Source organism: Mesoplodon densirostris, chromosome 1, assembly GCF_025265405.1.
Source record: "Mesoplodon densirostris isolate mMesDen1 chromosome 1, mMesDen1 primary haplotype, whole genome shotgun sequence".
NCBI classification, from domain to species: Eukaryota; Metazoa; Chordata; class Mammalia; order Artiodactyla; family Ziphiidae; genus Mesoplodon; species Mesoplodon densirostris.
The window spans coordinates 114,255,038-114,269,740 of record NC_082661.1 but is presented as its reverse complement, the minus strand read 5'-3'; the positions used below and the strand labels follow the sequence as shown (position 1 = coordinate 114,269,740).

General features: G+C 43.1%; 1 protein-coding gene across 3 annotated transcripts in view; it reads left to right on the top strand.

Moving 5' to 3' along the window:
- The window catches only part of NID1 (nidogen 1), a 94,309-nt gene that overhangs the window by 56,753 nt on the left and 22,853 nt on the right, over window positions 1–14,703 (top strand). For all 3 annotated transcript variants that reach the window (XM_060108138.1, XM_060108145.1, XM_060108153.1), the window contains exon 12: window positions 1,222–1,344. In XM_060108138.1, the coding sequence (XP_059964121.1) occupies window positions 1,222–1,344 (123 nt within the window). The remainder of the gene's footprint in view (window positions 1–1,221; window positions 1,345–14,703) is intronic.

The window sequence follows — 14,703 nt, the reverse complement described above, 5'->3', positions numbered from 1 at the left end:
CCAGGAAGATCCCACATGCCGCGGAGCAACTAAGCCCGTGCGCCACAACTACTGAGCCTGCACTCTAGAGCCCATGAGCCACGACTACTGAGCCCACGTGCCACAACTATTGAGCCGGTGCGCCTAGAGCCCGTGCTCCGCAACAAGAGAAGCCACCACGATGAGAAGCCCGTGCACCGCAACGAAGAGTAGCTCCCGCTCGCCCCAACTAGAGAAAGCCCGTGCACAGCAACGAAGACCCAACACAGCCAAAAATAAATAATAAAGTTAAATTAAAAAAAAAAAAAGAGAATTCTTTTCCCAACTCTGTTGAGTAGATGGGCTGTATTTTGTATCTCTAGTAATTTGAATTATGTGTTTTCTTTGGGGGGCTGTTCTCATTGGGGAAGACACTTGTCCTCCCCGTACCATTTTGTTCCATGTCACTTGCTCGTTCAGGCAATAATTAAACACCTGCTGTCTGCTAGGGACTGAGGAGATTGTTTGTCTTTCATGAAAAGACAAACAATCCTTACACACGTGGAGCTTAAAGTCCAGCCTTTTGTTTAATAAGATGCATACAGTCATTCACCTGGCCTGCTCTAATCTTGTGTTCCAAAAAAAGTGAAGTCCCCTTTTTGAATTAATGACTTCAGATGCAGAGAATAAATGGTTCCACAAAATTCAGACCTCAGATCAGTCCATTGTTGGCAGCCAGGGTGCTCTTAGAGATAATTTTAAGTGAAATAACTCTGAACACCGTTCCCCTGTCCCCTGGTTTGCAAAATTACTTAACGTTATACCATGGAGTATTTCTGGAAAGTCCAAGCTTCTCTAAGAGATTATAATTTCTGAAATACTTTCTCTTTGTTACTGAACATGTGAATTTTCTCTGGTCTTTAAGATTTTTCTGTCAAGCACTTAATCATCTGTCTCCAAACTCAGACATTTTTGAAGCTCTCGTTTATGATGAGAAGGAAATAATGAAAAAAAATCCTCTCGTTTTTCCTTTTGCATGCTTGATTTTTCATGAAAACATCAAAGTGAAACACATTTGTAAATACACTAGATAGAAATTGAGGAGTTCGTGTTTTGATAATTAATGTTTGCTGAGTTCTTAAATCACTGTTCCTAGATCAGAAACTGAGTCCCCAGAAGTTGAGTAAGTGGCTTATATTATTGTGTAAACTAGGAATTCTAGAAGAAATCTCACTATCCCCGGGCTTGGTGGCTGTCTTGCAGATGTGGATGAATGCCAGCTAAGCCGATGTCACCCTGATGCCGTCTGCTACAACACTCCAGGGTCCTTCACGTGCCAGTGCAAACCTGGTTATCAGGGAGACGGCTTCCATTGCATGCCTGGAGGTAAGGTGTCGGGGACGTTTGGAGTTGGTGGGTCATTGCCCTGTCCATGAGTACTGAGTACAAGGCCCTGGGAGAGAAGGCTAGGTGGGGACGTGGGAGGCTCCATGGAGAGTTGAGGTGGGTGATCAGAGCACAGCTGCGGTGTTGAGCATGCGGGTTGCACATTGCACAACTCCGGGTGTCCCACACCTGGACCAGAACTGTGCTGGCAGCCTGGAGGCTGGTCATCCCTGTGACTTGAGCAGTACAGGGTAAGAACTGATCTGTATTAGGGTTCTGCAGAGAAACAGAACTAACGGATGTGTGTGTGTGTGTGTGTGTGTGTGTGTGTGTGTGTGTGTGTAGAGAGAGAGAGAGAGAGAGAAATATATTTATTTATATATAAAGAGATTTATCAGAAGGAATTGTCCCACACAACTGTAGACGTTGGCAAGTCCCAAGGGTTGTAGTCGGCAAGCTGGAGACCCAGGAATAGCCAGTGTCTGAATCCAAAGGCAGGAAAAAGCTCATGTTCCATTCATAGGTCATCAGGAAAGGAGAATTCCTTCTTACTTGGGGAAGGATCCACCTTTGTGTTCAATTCTGGCCCTCCACTGATTGGATGAGGCCCACCCACCTAAGGGAAGGCCATCTGCTTTACTCAGTCTACAGAGTGAAAGGTTAATCTCAGCCAGAAACACCCTCAGAGAAACACCCAGAATAATATTTGACCAAATATCTGGGCACCCTGTGGCCCAGTCAAGTTGACATCTAAAATTAACCATCACAGATTCCTAAGAGTCATGGGGAATGGTGCTGGGGTGGGGTGGGGGAGGTGAAGGGCCACCAGTTGTGGGAAGAGGCAGGCTGAGGACTCCGCAGAATTGGGTGTACCACCTATTACACCTGGACTGTGCAGCTTCTAAAGTTGAGACTTTTGTGGTATCTCATTAGATCATGAGGATAATGATAGTCCTAGTTCAGTACCTGGAATGATCCTGGAACTTAGGAGGCACTCAACAAATGCTGTTGAATGAGTACGTATAATTAGCTGCCATTTGCCTGAAGCCTACTGTGTGCTGGGTGCTTTACCTACACTATTTCATGTAATGTTCATAATCATCTCTTTAAAGTAAGTACTATTACTATTTCCATTTACATAGAGGATGCTAAAACGCAGAGGTAAAAGCACAATCAAGGTCCCAGGGGTAGTAAGTACTAGAACTAAGTCTCAAACCCAGGTCTGCCCGATGGACTCCAACCTGGATTCAGTTCCCGAAACCACATGGTATCCTGTCATGAGATTAAGGATGTATCTGATGCCTCCGACTGCAGTTAGCCAGATGAGTTGTTACTTATTTTAATTGCTGCTGCTGTTGTTGGCCAAATATATTTATGCCACTGTCAAGGTTTCAATAAGAGATACATGGAAATTTCCATTTCATCACTTTTTCAAGCAATTACAAGCTATTTCAATGTCTGCCTCCCTTCACTAGCCTTCAGTGCCTTGAGCATAGCGTGCCTGTGCACTTTATTTTCAAGTCCCCAGTATCCTGTGGAGTACGTGGCCTATGTTGGGGCTCATAGCTCTTTATAGTTGTTGAGGAAATAAATGAATGCACCTCTCCTACTGGCAGTGTATAATAGTATTGATAATTATTTATTCGCACTCTCAACAGGACTGGGTGTGACCAGTTTTTAGGATAATTGACCATCTAAAAGGAGAAGAATATCAGATTAAAGTTTAAATTTCGATATACAATACTACATATTGCTGGTCTAAATTGTTTTCTTCTGCTTAGGACAGGACTCAACAAACTATGACTTGCAGGTCAAATCTGGTCCACTGCCTGTTTTTGTAAATAAAGTTTTATTGGAGCACTCATACTCTAGTTTATGAATAGCCTATGGCTGCTTTCATTCTGCAAAGACAGGTCAGTAGTTGTGGTAGAGACTGTAAAGCCTGAAATATTTACTACCTGGCCCTTGACAGAAGAAGTTTGCTGATCCCCAGCCTAGATGAACCCAGGGAGGATCAACCTTCTGTTCCTGATATTATGGGTAAAAGACACGGCTGTCCCCACAGATTCTGATAGGCAGGTTACACAGAGAAAAGTTCATGATCATTTGAGTTAAGATATTCCAGCAGCTATTAAAAATGACTAAGACATTATCTCCTTAGGCTTCCTTCACATCTGCAGTTCAAAAGGAAGCAGATGTTTCATTTTTTATTTTTGTTCTTTTAACCCAACTCCTGGCCCCGTTTTCGAGGCTCTATTGACTAAACAGAAACAAATCCAGACCTATAGTCTGGGATACAAAAATGGGACAAGGATAAAACCAATCAGAGTTCTTTGCTAGGATTATTTAGGTATTTAATCCTGTTTTCTTAAAAAATTCAACATCTATTTATATGCTCGAGAGAGAATGTACACTAGAAATATATGTGTCCATCGAGTATTGTTCATAACAGAAAAAAAAAATCTAAGTGACTACCAACAGGAGGAATGGACAAATGAGTTTGGGTACAATTTATACCATGAAATAATATACAGGAGTTAAAATGAGTGAACTAGAGGGAATCGCCTAGCAGTCCATGGTTAGGACTCCGCACTTTTGCTGCCAAGGGCCCTGGTTGAATCCCTGGTCGGGGAGCTAAGATTATGCAAGCTGCGAAGTGCAGCAAATAAATGAATGAATGAACACATTAAATAATAAATAAGTAAATAAATAAATCTGAGTGAACTAGAGTTAATAGATAAATCTCCACATCATGTTGGGCAAAAAAAAGTCATAAAAGACTCACTTTCTGAGATGGCTCACACTCTGTCTATGGAGTGTGTCTCTCTCTCAATAAATTTACTTCTTACGTATTAAAAAAAATAGTCATAAAAGGATATACGCAGTATGATCCCATTTATATGAAATATAAGCCTGTAGGAAAAGAAACCTGCATATGTATAAATATACAATAAAACTATAAAATGCATGCATGGGAATGAGAAACAAAAACTTCAGGATAAAGGTTACTTCTATGGTGGGAGAGGGAATTGGGGTTGGGAAGGGCTGCACAAGGGCTGCATTTGTATTTCTAATGTTTTTTTTTCCCAGCTGGAATATGAACAATGAGGTTTTCATCATATTTTTCTAAATTTTGTGTGACTAAATAGTTAATGAAATATTAATGAAAAATTAAGTATAGTCTTATCTGGACTCCTATTACCAAGCATAATGAAGTGTAGGGATTAGACATTGAGCAGTTTTGGGTACCTACTCTATACAGAGGGGCTAGTTTAAAAAAATAAAAAACTAAACTAGCTTTAGGGGTGAGTCAGTTAAGGTTATGGCTACTGCAGTATCAGCCAATGATAAGCAAAACAAAAAAAATGATGATTTGTTCCCCACTGTCCTTCTGCACCCTTTGCCCAAAATGCATGTGTGGATTGTGAAATCAGCTCAGTGGGGCACTTTTACCATTTTCTTTTAAATGGAATGGAACGAAAAATAAAACAATAATCAAGAAAATAGAGTATGCCGAGTATATGCAGTAGGAATAAGTATTGTTTCATGAAATAATAGTTGTGGACGCTTGTCTAGTGCATGGCTGAGTGTGTGCATGTTTGTGTGTATGTGTAAGCATGCGTGTGGGTCCTGAAATGCAGAGTGGAAAGCATTTCTATGGGTTGTGGTCAGGAAGTTTGAAAGCTGTCATGTTAGTTATCTATTTCTGTGTAACAAATTATCCCCCAAAGTTAGCAGCTTAAAGCAGTAAATGTATATTATCTCACAGTTTCTGTGGGACAGGGATTCAGGAGCTTAGCTGGGTGGTCTGGGTTCAAGGTCTCTCAAGAGGTTGTTGTCAAGACCTTAGCCGGGCTACCATCTTCTCTAAGGTTCATCTGGGGCTGAAGGATCCCTATGGTGGTTGGCAGGCCTTATGGGCTGTTGGACAGAGGACCTCAGTTCCTCATAGCATGGGTCTCCCCACGGAGCTGCCTAAGTGTGTTCAAGACCTGGCAGCTGGCTCCCTCCAGAGCAAGCAAGGAAGGGGAGTGTGCCCAAGATGGAAGCCACAGTCTTTTTCAAAAAAATTTTTTTTAAGATTTTTTTCTTTTTTTTTTTTTTTTGCATTTTTAAATTGAAGTATAGTTAATTTACAATGTTGTGTTAGTTTCAAGTGTAGAGCAAAGTGATTCAGTTATATATACGTATATGTATATATATATATTCTTTTTCAGATTCTTTCCTATTATAGGTTATTACAAGTTACTGAATATAGTTCCCTGTGCTATACAGTAGGTCCTTATTGTTTCCCTATTTTATATATAGTGGTGTGTATCTGTTAATCCCAAACTCCTAATTTATCCCTCCCCCACCCCTTTCCCCTTTAGTAACCATAAATTTGTTTTCTATGTCTGTGAGTCTGTTTTGTAAATAAGTTCATTTGTATCATTTTTTTTTAGATTCCACATATAAGTGATATATGTTTGTCTTTCTCTGACTTATTTCACTTAGTATGATAATCTCTAGGTCCATCCATGTTGCCACACATGGCATGATTTCATTCTTTTTTTATGGAAGCCACAGTCTTTTGTAACCTAACCTTGGAAATGACAATGCTGTCACTTCTGCTGATACTATTAGTCACAGGCCAACCCTCCTACAGTGTGAAAGGGAACTATGTAAGTGTGGGAATATGAGGAGGTGACAGGTCTGGGGGACTGGAACTGGGTAGAGGTTTGGAATATAGGAGAGCTTATTAGAGGATGAAAGAGGAGTATGAAGAATCCTGGGCTAGAGAAGTAAAGCCCGAATTTTTAAGGACAAGTACCAAACCTGGGGATGCTTGATCACTTTTCTTTATGCTTGGCACCAGGCACGCTTACCAGCTTACTGCTTCCAGATCCACAGCCATCTATAGACAGAAAGATAATTAATGAGTTCAGAAAGTAGGGCTGCATGGGAAGAGGAAAACATTTAGGATAATACAATGTAAAGGGAGGAAAACTGAGGAACAATTTTTTTTTTATTTTTATTTTTATTTTTTTATTTTATTATTATTTTTTTTTGCTGTACGCGGGCCTCTCACTGCTGTGGCCTCTCCCGTTGCGGAGCACAGGCTCCGGACACACAGGCCCCGCGGCCATGGCTCGCGGGCCCAGCCGCTCCGCGGCATGTGGGATCCTCCGGGATCGGGGCACGAACCCGCGTCCCCTGCATCGGCAGGCGGACTCTCAACCACTGCGCCACCAGGGAGGCCCCTGAGGAACAATTTAACATGTACTTTTTGTTTGCTGTGTGTCTGTTGTTTGTGTTACAGTTTGCACTTTGTTTCAAACAAACCGGCTGTTAGAAAACTTGAATTTCCCATTGAGAGCTGGAAAGGGCTCCAGAAATTCTGTAATTCATCTCCTTTATTTTGTAAATGAGGAACATGAGGCCCGAATAATTTCTTAGTTTACAAAAAGGTTTCTTGAACTCTTTATAGAAAAGAATTTGCTAAAGCAACTTTTCTCAAAATTGAGTAAGACCCTTTTTGAAAGAAAAACATTTTTAAGATCTCCAGGGTTGGCTTAGATTATTATGGAGAAATCCAGGTATCAACTTCCTTTATAACTATAAAAGCAAAACACATTTACAAATTAAATACCAACCAAATGTCAAATCATAAATTTCCAATCAACATTAATTTAATGTGCCAGATTATCGCTTGCCTGAGATGAAATTGCCATTCCTGTGGTAGCCTCCCCCATCCTGGATGGTTATTATTTCCATCTCTACCGGATAATTCCAGTCAACCTGCAGAGAAGCCATTTCTCATCTAAAAGACACAAAAGAGGACTTCCCTTGAGCCTCCACCTCTCCCCAACTGCCGTCCCATTCCTTCTCCCTTTTATAGTGTTTAATTCCTCATGAGGGTTGTCTGGAGTTCTACTTCCACTTCCTCTTCTCCCATTTTCTCTTTTTTCTACCGTTTTATTGTAAGATAAAACATAGATACAGAAAGTCATATAGAACAGATGGATAGCTCAAGGATGGATAGCTAAGGTGAACCCCCATGTAACTACCACTCAGGTCAAGAAGTAGAACTTTACCAGCAGCCCCAGAAGCTGCTGCAGGTGCTCTGTTGCAGTCATTGCCTTCTCCTTCTCTCCAAAAGTAACCACCAACATCACCTTCAGAGAAATCACTTCCTTGCATTTCTTGTTTCATCATACATGTACATTCCTAGACACTATAGAGTTAGAGTTGCTCGTTTTTCTATCTCTAGTTCCCTCTGCCATCCCCTTCTTGTCCTTGAAGTTTATCTATTGAAGAACCCAAGACTTTTGAGCTGTAGTTTCCCACAGTCTGGGGCAGTTCAACACACTCCTCTGTTCTCCATATCGTCTGCAAACTGGCAGCTGAGTCCAGAGGCTTGATCAGAGTTGGGTTCAGTCCTTTTGGCAAGACAAGTGGTGGTCTTACCTTACATCAGAAGCTCATAAAGTCTGCTTGTCTCACTCCAGGTGATGTTAGGAGCCATTAATGATTAAGTCCTAGATCCATTAATTTCCAGGGAGTGGCAAATGGTGAGACGTTAATTCTATCCTTTCTTTCTCCTTTATTAGATGGAATTGATGCTCATTGCTTAGGTCCATTAATGTTTAGTGGGTAACAAAATGGCAATAGTCTAATTCTATCATCATGGTGGTTTTTTTTTTTAATTTATTAGTTGGAATACTTATAAAGAAATGCTTCCCCTCACCTACTCTTTGGATGCCCAGTGGTACATTTCATAAAGAAAAGGCAGGATAAATGCTTGGATCTTTCCCTTTTTTTTTCTTACTGGTTGACAAGATAACAGATTGATTCCTTATTAGCCAGTGAAGTTTGCTAATTAATTGTTAGTTTTTTAATAGCATTATAGACTCATGGGTATCAATTGGTTGTAATCATTATTCTCATTGTGGTTCAGAGTCCCATCTTTGGCCCATGGGAACGTCTTCAATTTGGCCTCTGGTCCTTTTGACATGAGCCTAGTATAGTCAACCCTCCGTATCCATGGGGGTCTGGTTCCAGACCCCCCGAGGATAGTAAAATCCACAGGCGCTCAAATCTCTTGTATAAAATTGAAATGGTATAGTATTTTCATGTAACCTATCCACATCCTTCCTGATACTTTAAATCATCTCTAGATTACTTACAATACCTGATACAATGTAAATGGTATGTAAATAATTATAAATACAATGTAAATGGTATGTAAAAAATTGTAAAAATAATGAAAATGCTATGTAAATTGTGTGGCAAATTCAAATTTTGCTTTTTGGAACTTTCTGGGATTTTTTTTCTAATATATTTGATCTGTAGTTGGTTGAATCGAGGATGCAGGGGTGCAGGACCTTGCAGATACAGGATGCAGGACCTTGCAAATACAGAGGGTCCACTGTGGTCTTTAATATCCTCCTTGCTCTCTGAACTAGAACCAGCCTTTTTTCCATGAAGCTCTTCTTTTAGTGGGAAATAGCATTGCAGGACCACAATCTAAGTAGTAGAAATGTTCAGACAGAGCTAGGAATTCATGAGTCTGTGTTGATAGTTCCAATTCAGATACATGACCACAGGGTTTTTCCTTTACCCCGCCTAGATTATATCCATATCTCCTTTCTTCCACGTTGAGAATCCTGGTTCTCAAGGGTACAGTGGATGTAAGAATTAGAATAGACCATAAGTCCGTATTTACTTTATTTCACATTACACACATAACAGGCTGAGAATTCAAATACTGCATACCACCAATACAATTTCTTAGAACAATTAAAATTTTTTGCATGTGCCCTCCTATTTTTGTAGTTATATCTACATTGCCTGGGCATGTACGTGTAACCAACACCTACTATATTCTCTCACTTTGTTTGTTTGTTTTTGTTTTTTGGCTGCGCTCTGCAGCACGTGGGATCTTAGTTAACCGACCAGGGATCAAACCCACACCCCCTGCAGTGGAAGCATGGAGTCTTAACCACTGGACCGACAGGGAAGTCCCTGTGTTCTCTCACTTTGAACCCTCATTTGGTCTTAGTTCAGCAAGTCACTATTTATTGCTTGTTACCAGTCCTTATGTCAATGCTTCTCTAGTTATTTGGTTGTCAGAAACTTGTTCTCTAGTAAATTTCTCAGGAAGGGCTCATGAAAACAGTATTCCTTGGTTCATTTTCTTTCCTTGACTATCTCAAATATTCCTCTGACATAAAGCATGGCTGTCCAAAGGGCAAATGATAATCGGAAGATAATTTTCCCCTTTTTACCTGGATGCCCAAAGGATTTTTTTCTTTCTCTTCCATAGTTCCCTTCAAAAGTTCAACAGTTTTACTAGAATATGGCTTGGTGTTGGTTTTTCTGGGTCTTAGTTACACGGTGTGCTTTTTCAATTTGTCATTTCACATCTTTTAATTTCAGGAAAGCTTTCTGGAATTTTAGTTTTAGTATTTGTTCTCTTTCCTTGCTTTGGATTATTTTTTAGGGATTTCTGTTTTGCATATTGAATCTTCTTTGCCTATCTCCAGTATTTGTCCGAATCTCCTAAAATTGTTTGATATCCTTTCTTTTTTTCTTTAAACATTTTCCTCACTTCCACCTTCTGTTTCTCTTAAGGCATACTCTGTTATGTTTATTCACTTTGTGTTCCATCTAGTTGAGTCTTCATTTCTGAAATGATTCTTTTTTAAAAGTTTCTACTTCTTTCCTGAATCCTGTTGCCTCATTTTTGAGTTTTTCAAATGCTGATTCATTTTGTTCTTTCCTGTCTTTTATCATTTTCCACTGTCTTTTCGCTTAAGTTGAAATATTGGGTTGGCCAAAGGTTCGTTTGGGTTTTTTCATAATATCTTACAGAAAAACACTAACGAACTTTTTGGCCAACCCAATAGACGATTACAGTTTTGATCCGTTAGCACATCTTTTTGGCAAGCTTTCACTATCTGTAAGGTTGTTGTACTCCTGACTATCCTTTTATATCCTTTTTCCTTATAGTAACTTTGTGTTGGATTTGCCTTCCATACTTTTCTGTTGTTCATTTTTATGAGTTTTAGTTTTCCTGAACTTTCTGAAAGAAGCTCGGTGCAGATAGCTTTTTCTAGCGACCCAGAGCTTCCTCTTCTGCTCTTTTGGTGAAGTGTTTAAAAATAGTTCAGCTTACATTACAGTTTCCTGGCTCTGCTCCCCTCCCCCGCTGGACCTTCTCTTTCCTTGTACGTGTCATCTTCATCCTCCTTAGTTTTGATTCCATTCCCAGCACTTTCTCCCCAGTAGGGGCTAGATCTTCCAGCTGCTGTTGGCTTTACATTCCACCTTGGAGTAGAAAAATCCCTTCAAAGTTTCAGCTGCCATTTTCAAATTGGCCCGCTTTCCAGCTGAGTACCTGTTAGCTCTTTGGGTTCTCCTTTTCCCAGAACTGTTAGATGTCCTGCTGCTTCCCTCTCCTTTCTCTACACAGACACTGACACCAGGGGGGCTTTGTGACCCCTGCTTGTGTTTGGGGGTTCATAGAACAACCTGGTCACCTTGTTTCATTATAAATGTTGACCATGGCTTTTGTAGCTATTCTGTCTGTAATTAGATTCTAAAACCAGGTTGTTAGCCTCTTCCCAGAGCCTCCCATTCCCTCTTGAACTACTGAAGCCAAATCCAGCCTCTGTACCCCTATACCCAATTATATCTCGGAGACGGAGTTTTGGATGAAGTAGAAAAGAAGAGCTTTATTGCTTTGTCATGCAAAGGGGGACACAGCGGGCTAATGCCCTCAAAGCTGCGTGTCCCGACCTGGAGGGAGTAGTGAGGAGTTTTATAGCAATGGTTCAAAGAGGGCGTGGTCAGCTCGTGGACCTTCTTCTGATTGGTTGGTGGTGAGGTAAGTGGGAGTCTGCATCATCAACCTTCTGGTTCCAACCAGTCTGGGGTCTACGTGCTTGTGGGCAGCAAACAGTTAACTTCTTCCACCTGGTGAGGGTTTCAGTGTCTGCAAAACAGCTCAAAGATACTGTTATGTGTATCCGTTGAGGGGGGAACCAGGACCCTGCCCCAAGGCTGCGCTATTGTTTCTTGACTGCTCCTCCCTTGTCTCTGCATCCCCTCCCTTCCCTGATTAGCAACGGTCTGAACCTACCCCCTTGGAACTCAGGGAAGGTCTTGGAGCCTGAATGAAGCCTATTTCCTGTAATTAAGAAATGGGGGGACACAGGAAGGCTTTTGTGCCCAGGAGCCCCACAGGATCCTGCTGGGTTTCACTACTGCAGTCAGCTTTGCCCTACCGTCCCCCAATCCCCCTCCCCACCCTGGAACTGCTCCTGTAAAAGTCAGCAATGACCTTCACTTTGTTAGATCTTAGCCCTGCCCCCGTTTCTTAGTAGCACTTGGTACAGTTGACCTCACCTTCCCACCTAAAACACTTGCTTCTTTTGGTGTCCAGGATACCACACCTCTTAGTTTTCTCCATCATTGGCTGGTATGTGTCATTGGGGGTACGATTAACCTCATTGAATGGATGCGGGTTTAGAGAGGCTACCTAACTTGCCCAAGGCACCTGGCTAACTAGCCAAGATCAATTGCTAAATATTTCTTAAGCATCTGTGATGTGCCTATCACTGTACTCGGCACATAAACAGTAATGTCTGCGCTTGGGAGGAGCTCACACTGTCCCTGGGCAGGAAAAGAGAGCACTTGAAACTATAGCGAGTCTGTAAGTGGTAACTAGTGGCTGGGAGAGGAGATCTAGGTGGGCTAGGGAAGTGAGGGAAAGCGTGAGAAGTCGGATTTGGCCTTGGAAGATGGGGAGGATTTGGCCTTGGAAGATGGGGAGGATTTGACCTTGGAAGATGGGGAGGATTTGAACAGGAGATGGGGAGGAATAGTGGGGATGAGATACGGTTAAGCAGCTCAGGTGAGGTCAGGGCGTAGAGGATCCCAAAAACCAGGCCCCCAGAGGCTGGAGAACTCCTATGGTCTTGAGGCCCGTGGTCCCCCTCTGGCCACCACCTCCCTGCCTTGTAGCCTCACACAGCCTCATTTCCAATTCAGCTTCGCCATCCCTTCTTCTTCTCGAAGTCCTCTCACCGTAACCCCAAGAAGCATCATGTCACCACCCTCAGCAATATCCTGAATTTCTTGGCTTCTTTATCCTCCTCCATGCACGGCCTGAAAACCTCCAGCCTGAGGTGAGCCCTACACCCAGGCCACTGGGTTCAACCATGCAGAGTATTAGGGGTGTATTAGGAACACCGCAGATTGATTTCCCTCAGTGTCAGGTGACCCCCTTGACCGAGGTGGTCCTCCTCTCAGCTCCCAAGCAGCCTGTTCGACCACTACCAGCCACTTCTCACAATGTGTTACCCTGGTGGGGTCCTGTGAACTCCCAGGGCCCTCGTATCTAGAGACGATTCCCACATCCTGCAGGGCACCTGGCTAGCAGAGGTTTCAGTAAATGCTTATAACAAATATGTAAATGATTCAAGGGTCCATGGGGTTCCTGATCTGAGAGATGCACCAATTTAAAAAGCCCACACTAGGGAATTCCTTGGCAGTCCAGTTGTTCTGACTCTGCGCTTCCACTGCAGGGGATCCGGGTTCGATCCCTGGTCGGGGAACTAAGATCCTGTAAGCCGCACAATGGCCCCCCCCCAAAAAAGGCCCACACTAATGGGGTGTCAGGAGAGGAAGGATGCAGGGGGTGGGCCGAGGAGACGGGAGTAAAACCCAAAGACACAGTTTCACACGATGAGACGGCACGTGGGCTAGAGGTGCATTTTCTCTTCCTGATGCTTTATGACCTTTCTGCTTTCCCCTCCCCTTTTGCCCTTTGCCAATTGCTAGTTTATTTCCCCCTTTCTGGGCATTCTCCTTCCTCACCAGTCCCGTAAGAATTGGGGGCACATGTTGGGAAGGGACCTGAAGAGAGTTCATAAGTAGAGAGATTTTTACCACCATCATCATCATCGGTGGTGGAGATTGTGGTGGTGTCCTTCGTAAACCTCACATCAGATGGCTATTGTTCTTTTACTTGTAAATTCCCATTCTTGGAAATTTGGCAATCTTGGACTAACAAGGGTCCATTTGGCAGTTAATGAGATGAGGCTAGGAGCCAAAACTCTCAAACCCAGCAGAGACCAGGCATGGTTTCACCACACCCATGTTAGCTCATCCCAAGATGCGTGTGTGTGGCAGGGCCACCGGGAGCAGGTGGCCCCTTACGGAGGGGTTGGACTGTGTAGGAAGAGGTTGAATAACTGGAGCCCCCCAACAAGTTCCTCTGTCCCCCTGAGTATATCAGAGGCTACAAGAGTTATTTATTTGAATTAACACCTAGGAAGAAGTTTAATCAGGCAAGGGAATGGGATGCAAATCAAGAGACAAAAACGTGTGCTTTTTTTCTTCTCCATCTATTTCCTTTTCCTCTCCTTCTCTTTGTCCCCAATTTGAGAAGAGTCACCCCAGACTCCCTGCTGTTCCCTGGATAAGTATCAGGTCTCGAATGCTTCCTCCCCACCGAGCAGATTAAACTAGGTGAGCAAAGAGAATCTTGCCTCAGTTATTTTATCAACCAGAAGCAAGGCCGACGTGTCTTTATTATCCCTTCCCCACCCCACCCACAGTGGGACATTCCCTGTGGGAGCCTGGAGCCTTGAGCAGGAGGCACCCACAGGGGCTGCTGTGGGCCAGGCTGAGAAGCCATCCCAGGGAACACAGTGATATCACAGCTTTCCATAATCACACTTGGGGAATTCCCTGGCGGGCCAGCGGTTAGGACTCGGTGCTTTCACTGCCGAGGGCGCAGGTTCAATCCCTGGTCGGGGAACTGAGATCCCACAAGCCACGCAGCACGGCCAAAAAGCAAAAAACAAAAAAAACACACACTTGAAATTCTGTTTCCTGAGTCACAACTGAGGTCTCCCCCACCTTAATATAAGTTCAAGATATAGCACTTAAGATACAGTTGAGATACAGCTCCACTGGAAACTCTAGATCACTTGAGATTTTGTGTATTGGCTAACCCAAAACTGTCAGCCATGTACAAGGGAGGTACCCCTTCCTCCCTTAAAAGTTTGATTTGGTTGACAGTACACAGAATACCAAGCCTGTTTTCTAGTTGGAAAGGCGGCACCCTATACATATGTTGATGGAAGGGAAACAAGTCTGTGGGCCACAGACAATTTTGAGGAGTGTGTTAAGCTAACTTGTGTGTGTCACCGTTGACATAACACATTCAGTGTGTGGGGGGTGTCTTAGGCACCGGGCATGTGGGTGCAGAGGGCCCGGGGCTGGGCTAGGAATCCAGAGACCCGGGTTCTAGCTTGAGCTGAGCCACTCGCTAGTGCTGTGGCCTGGGGAAGCCAATCTGAGCTTCCG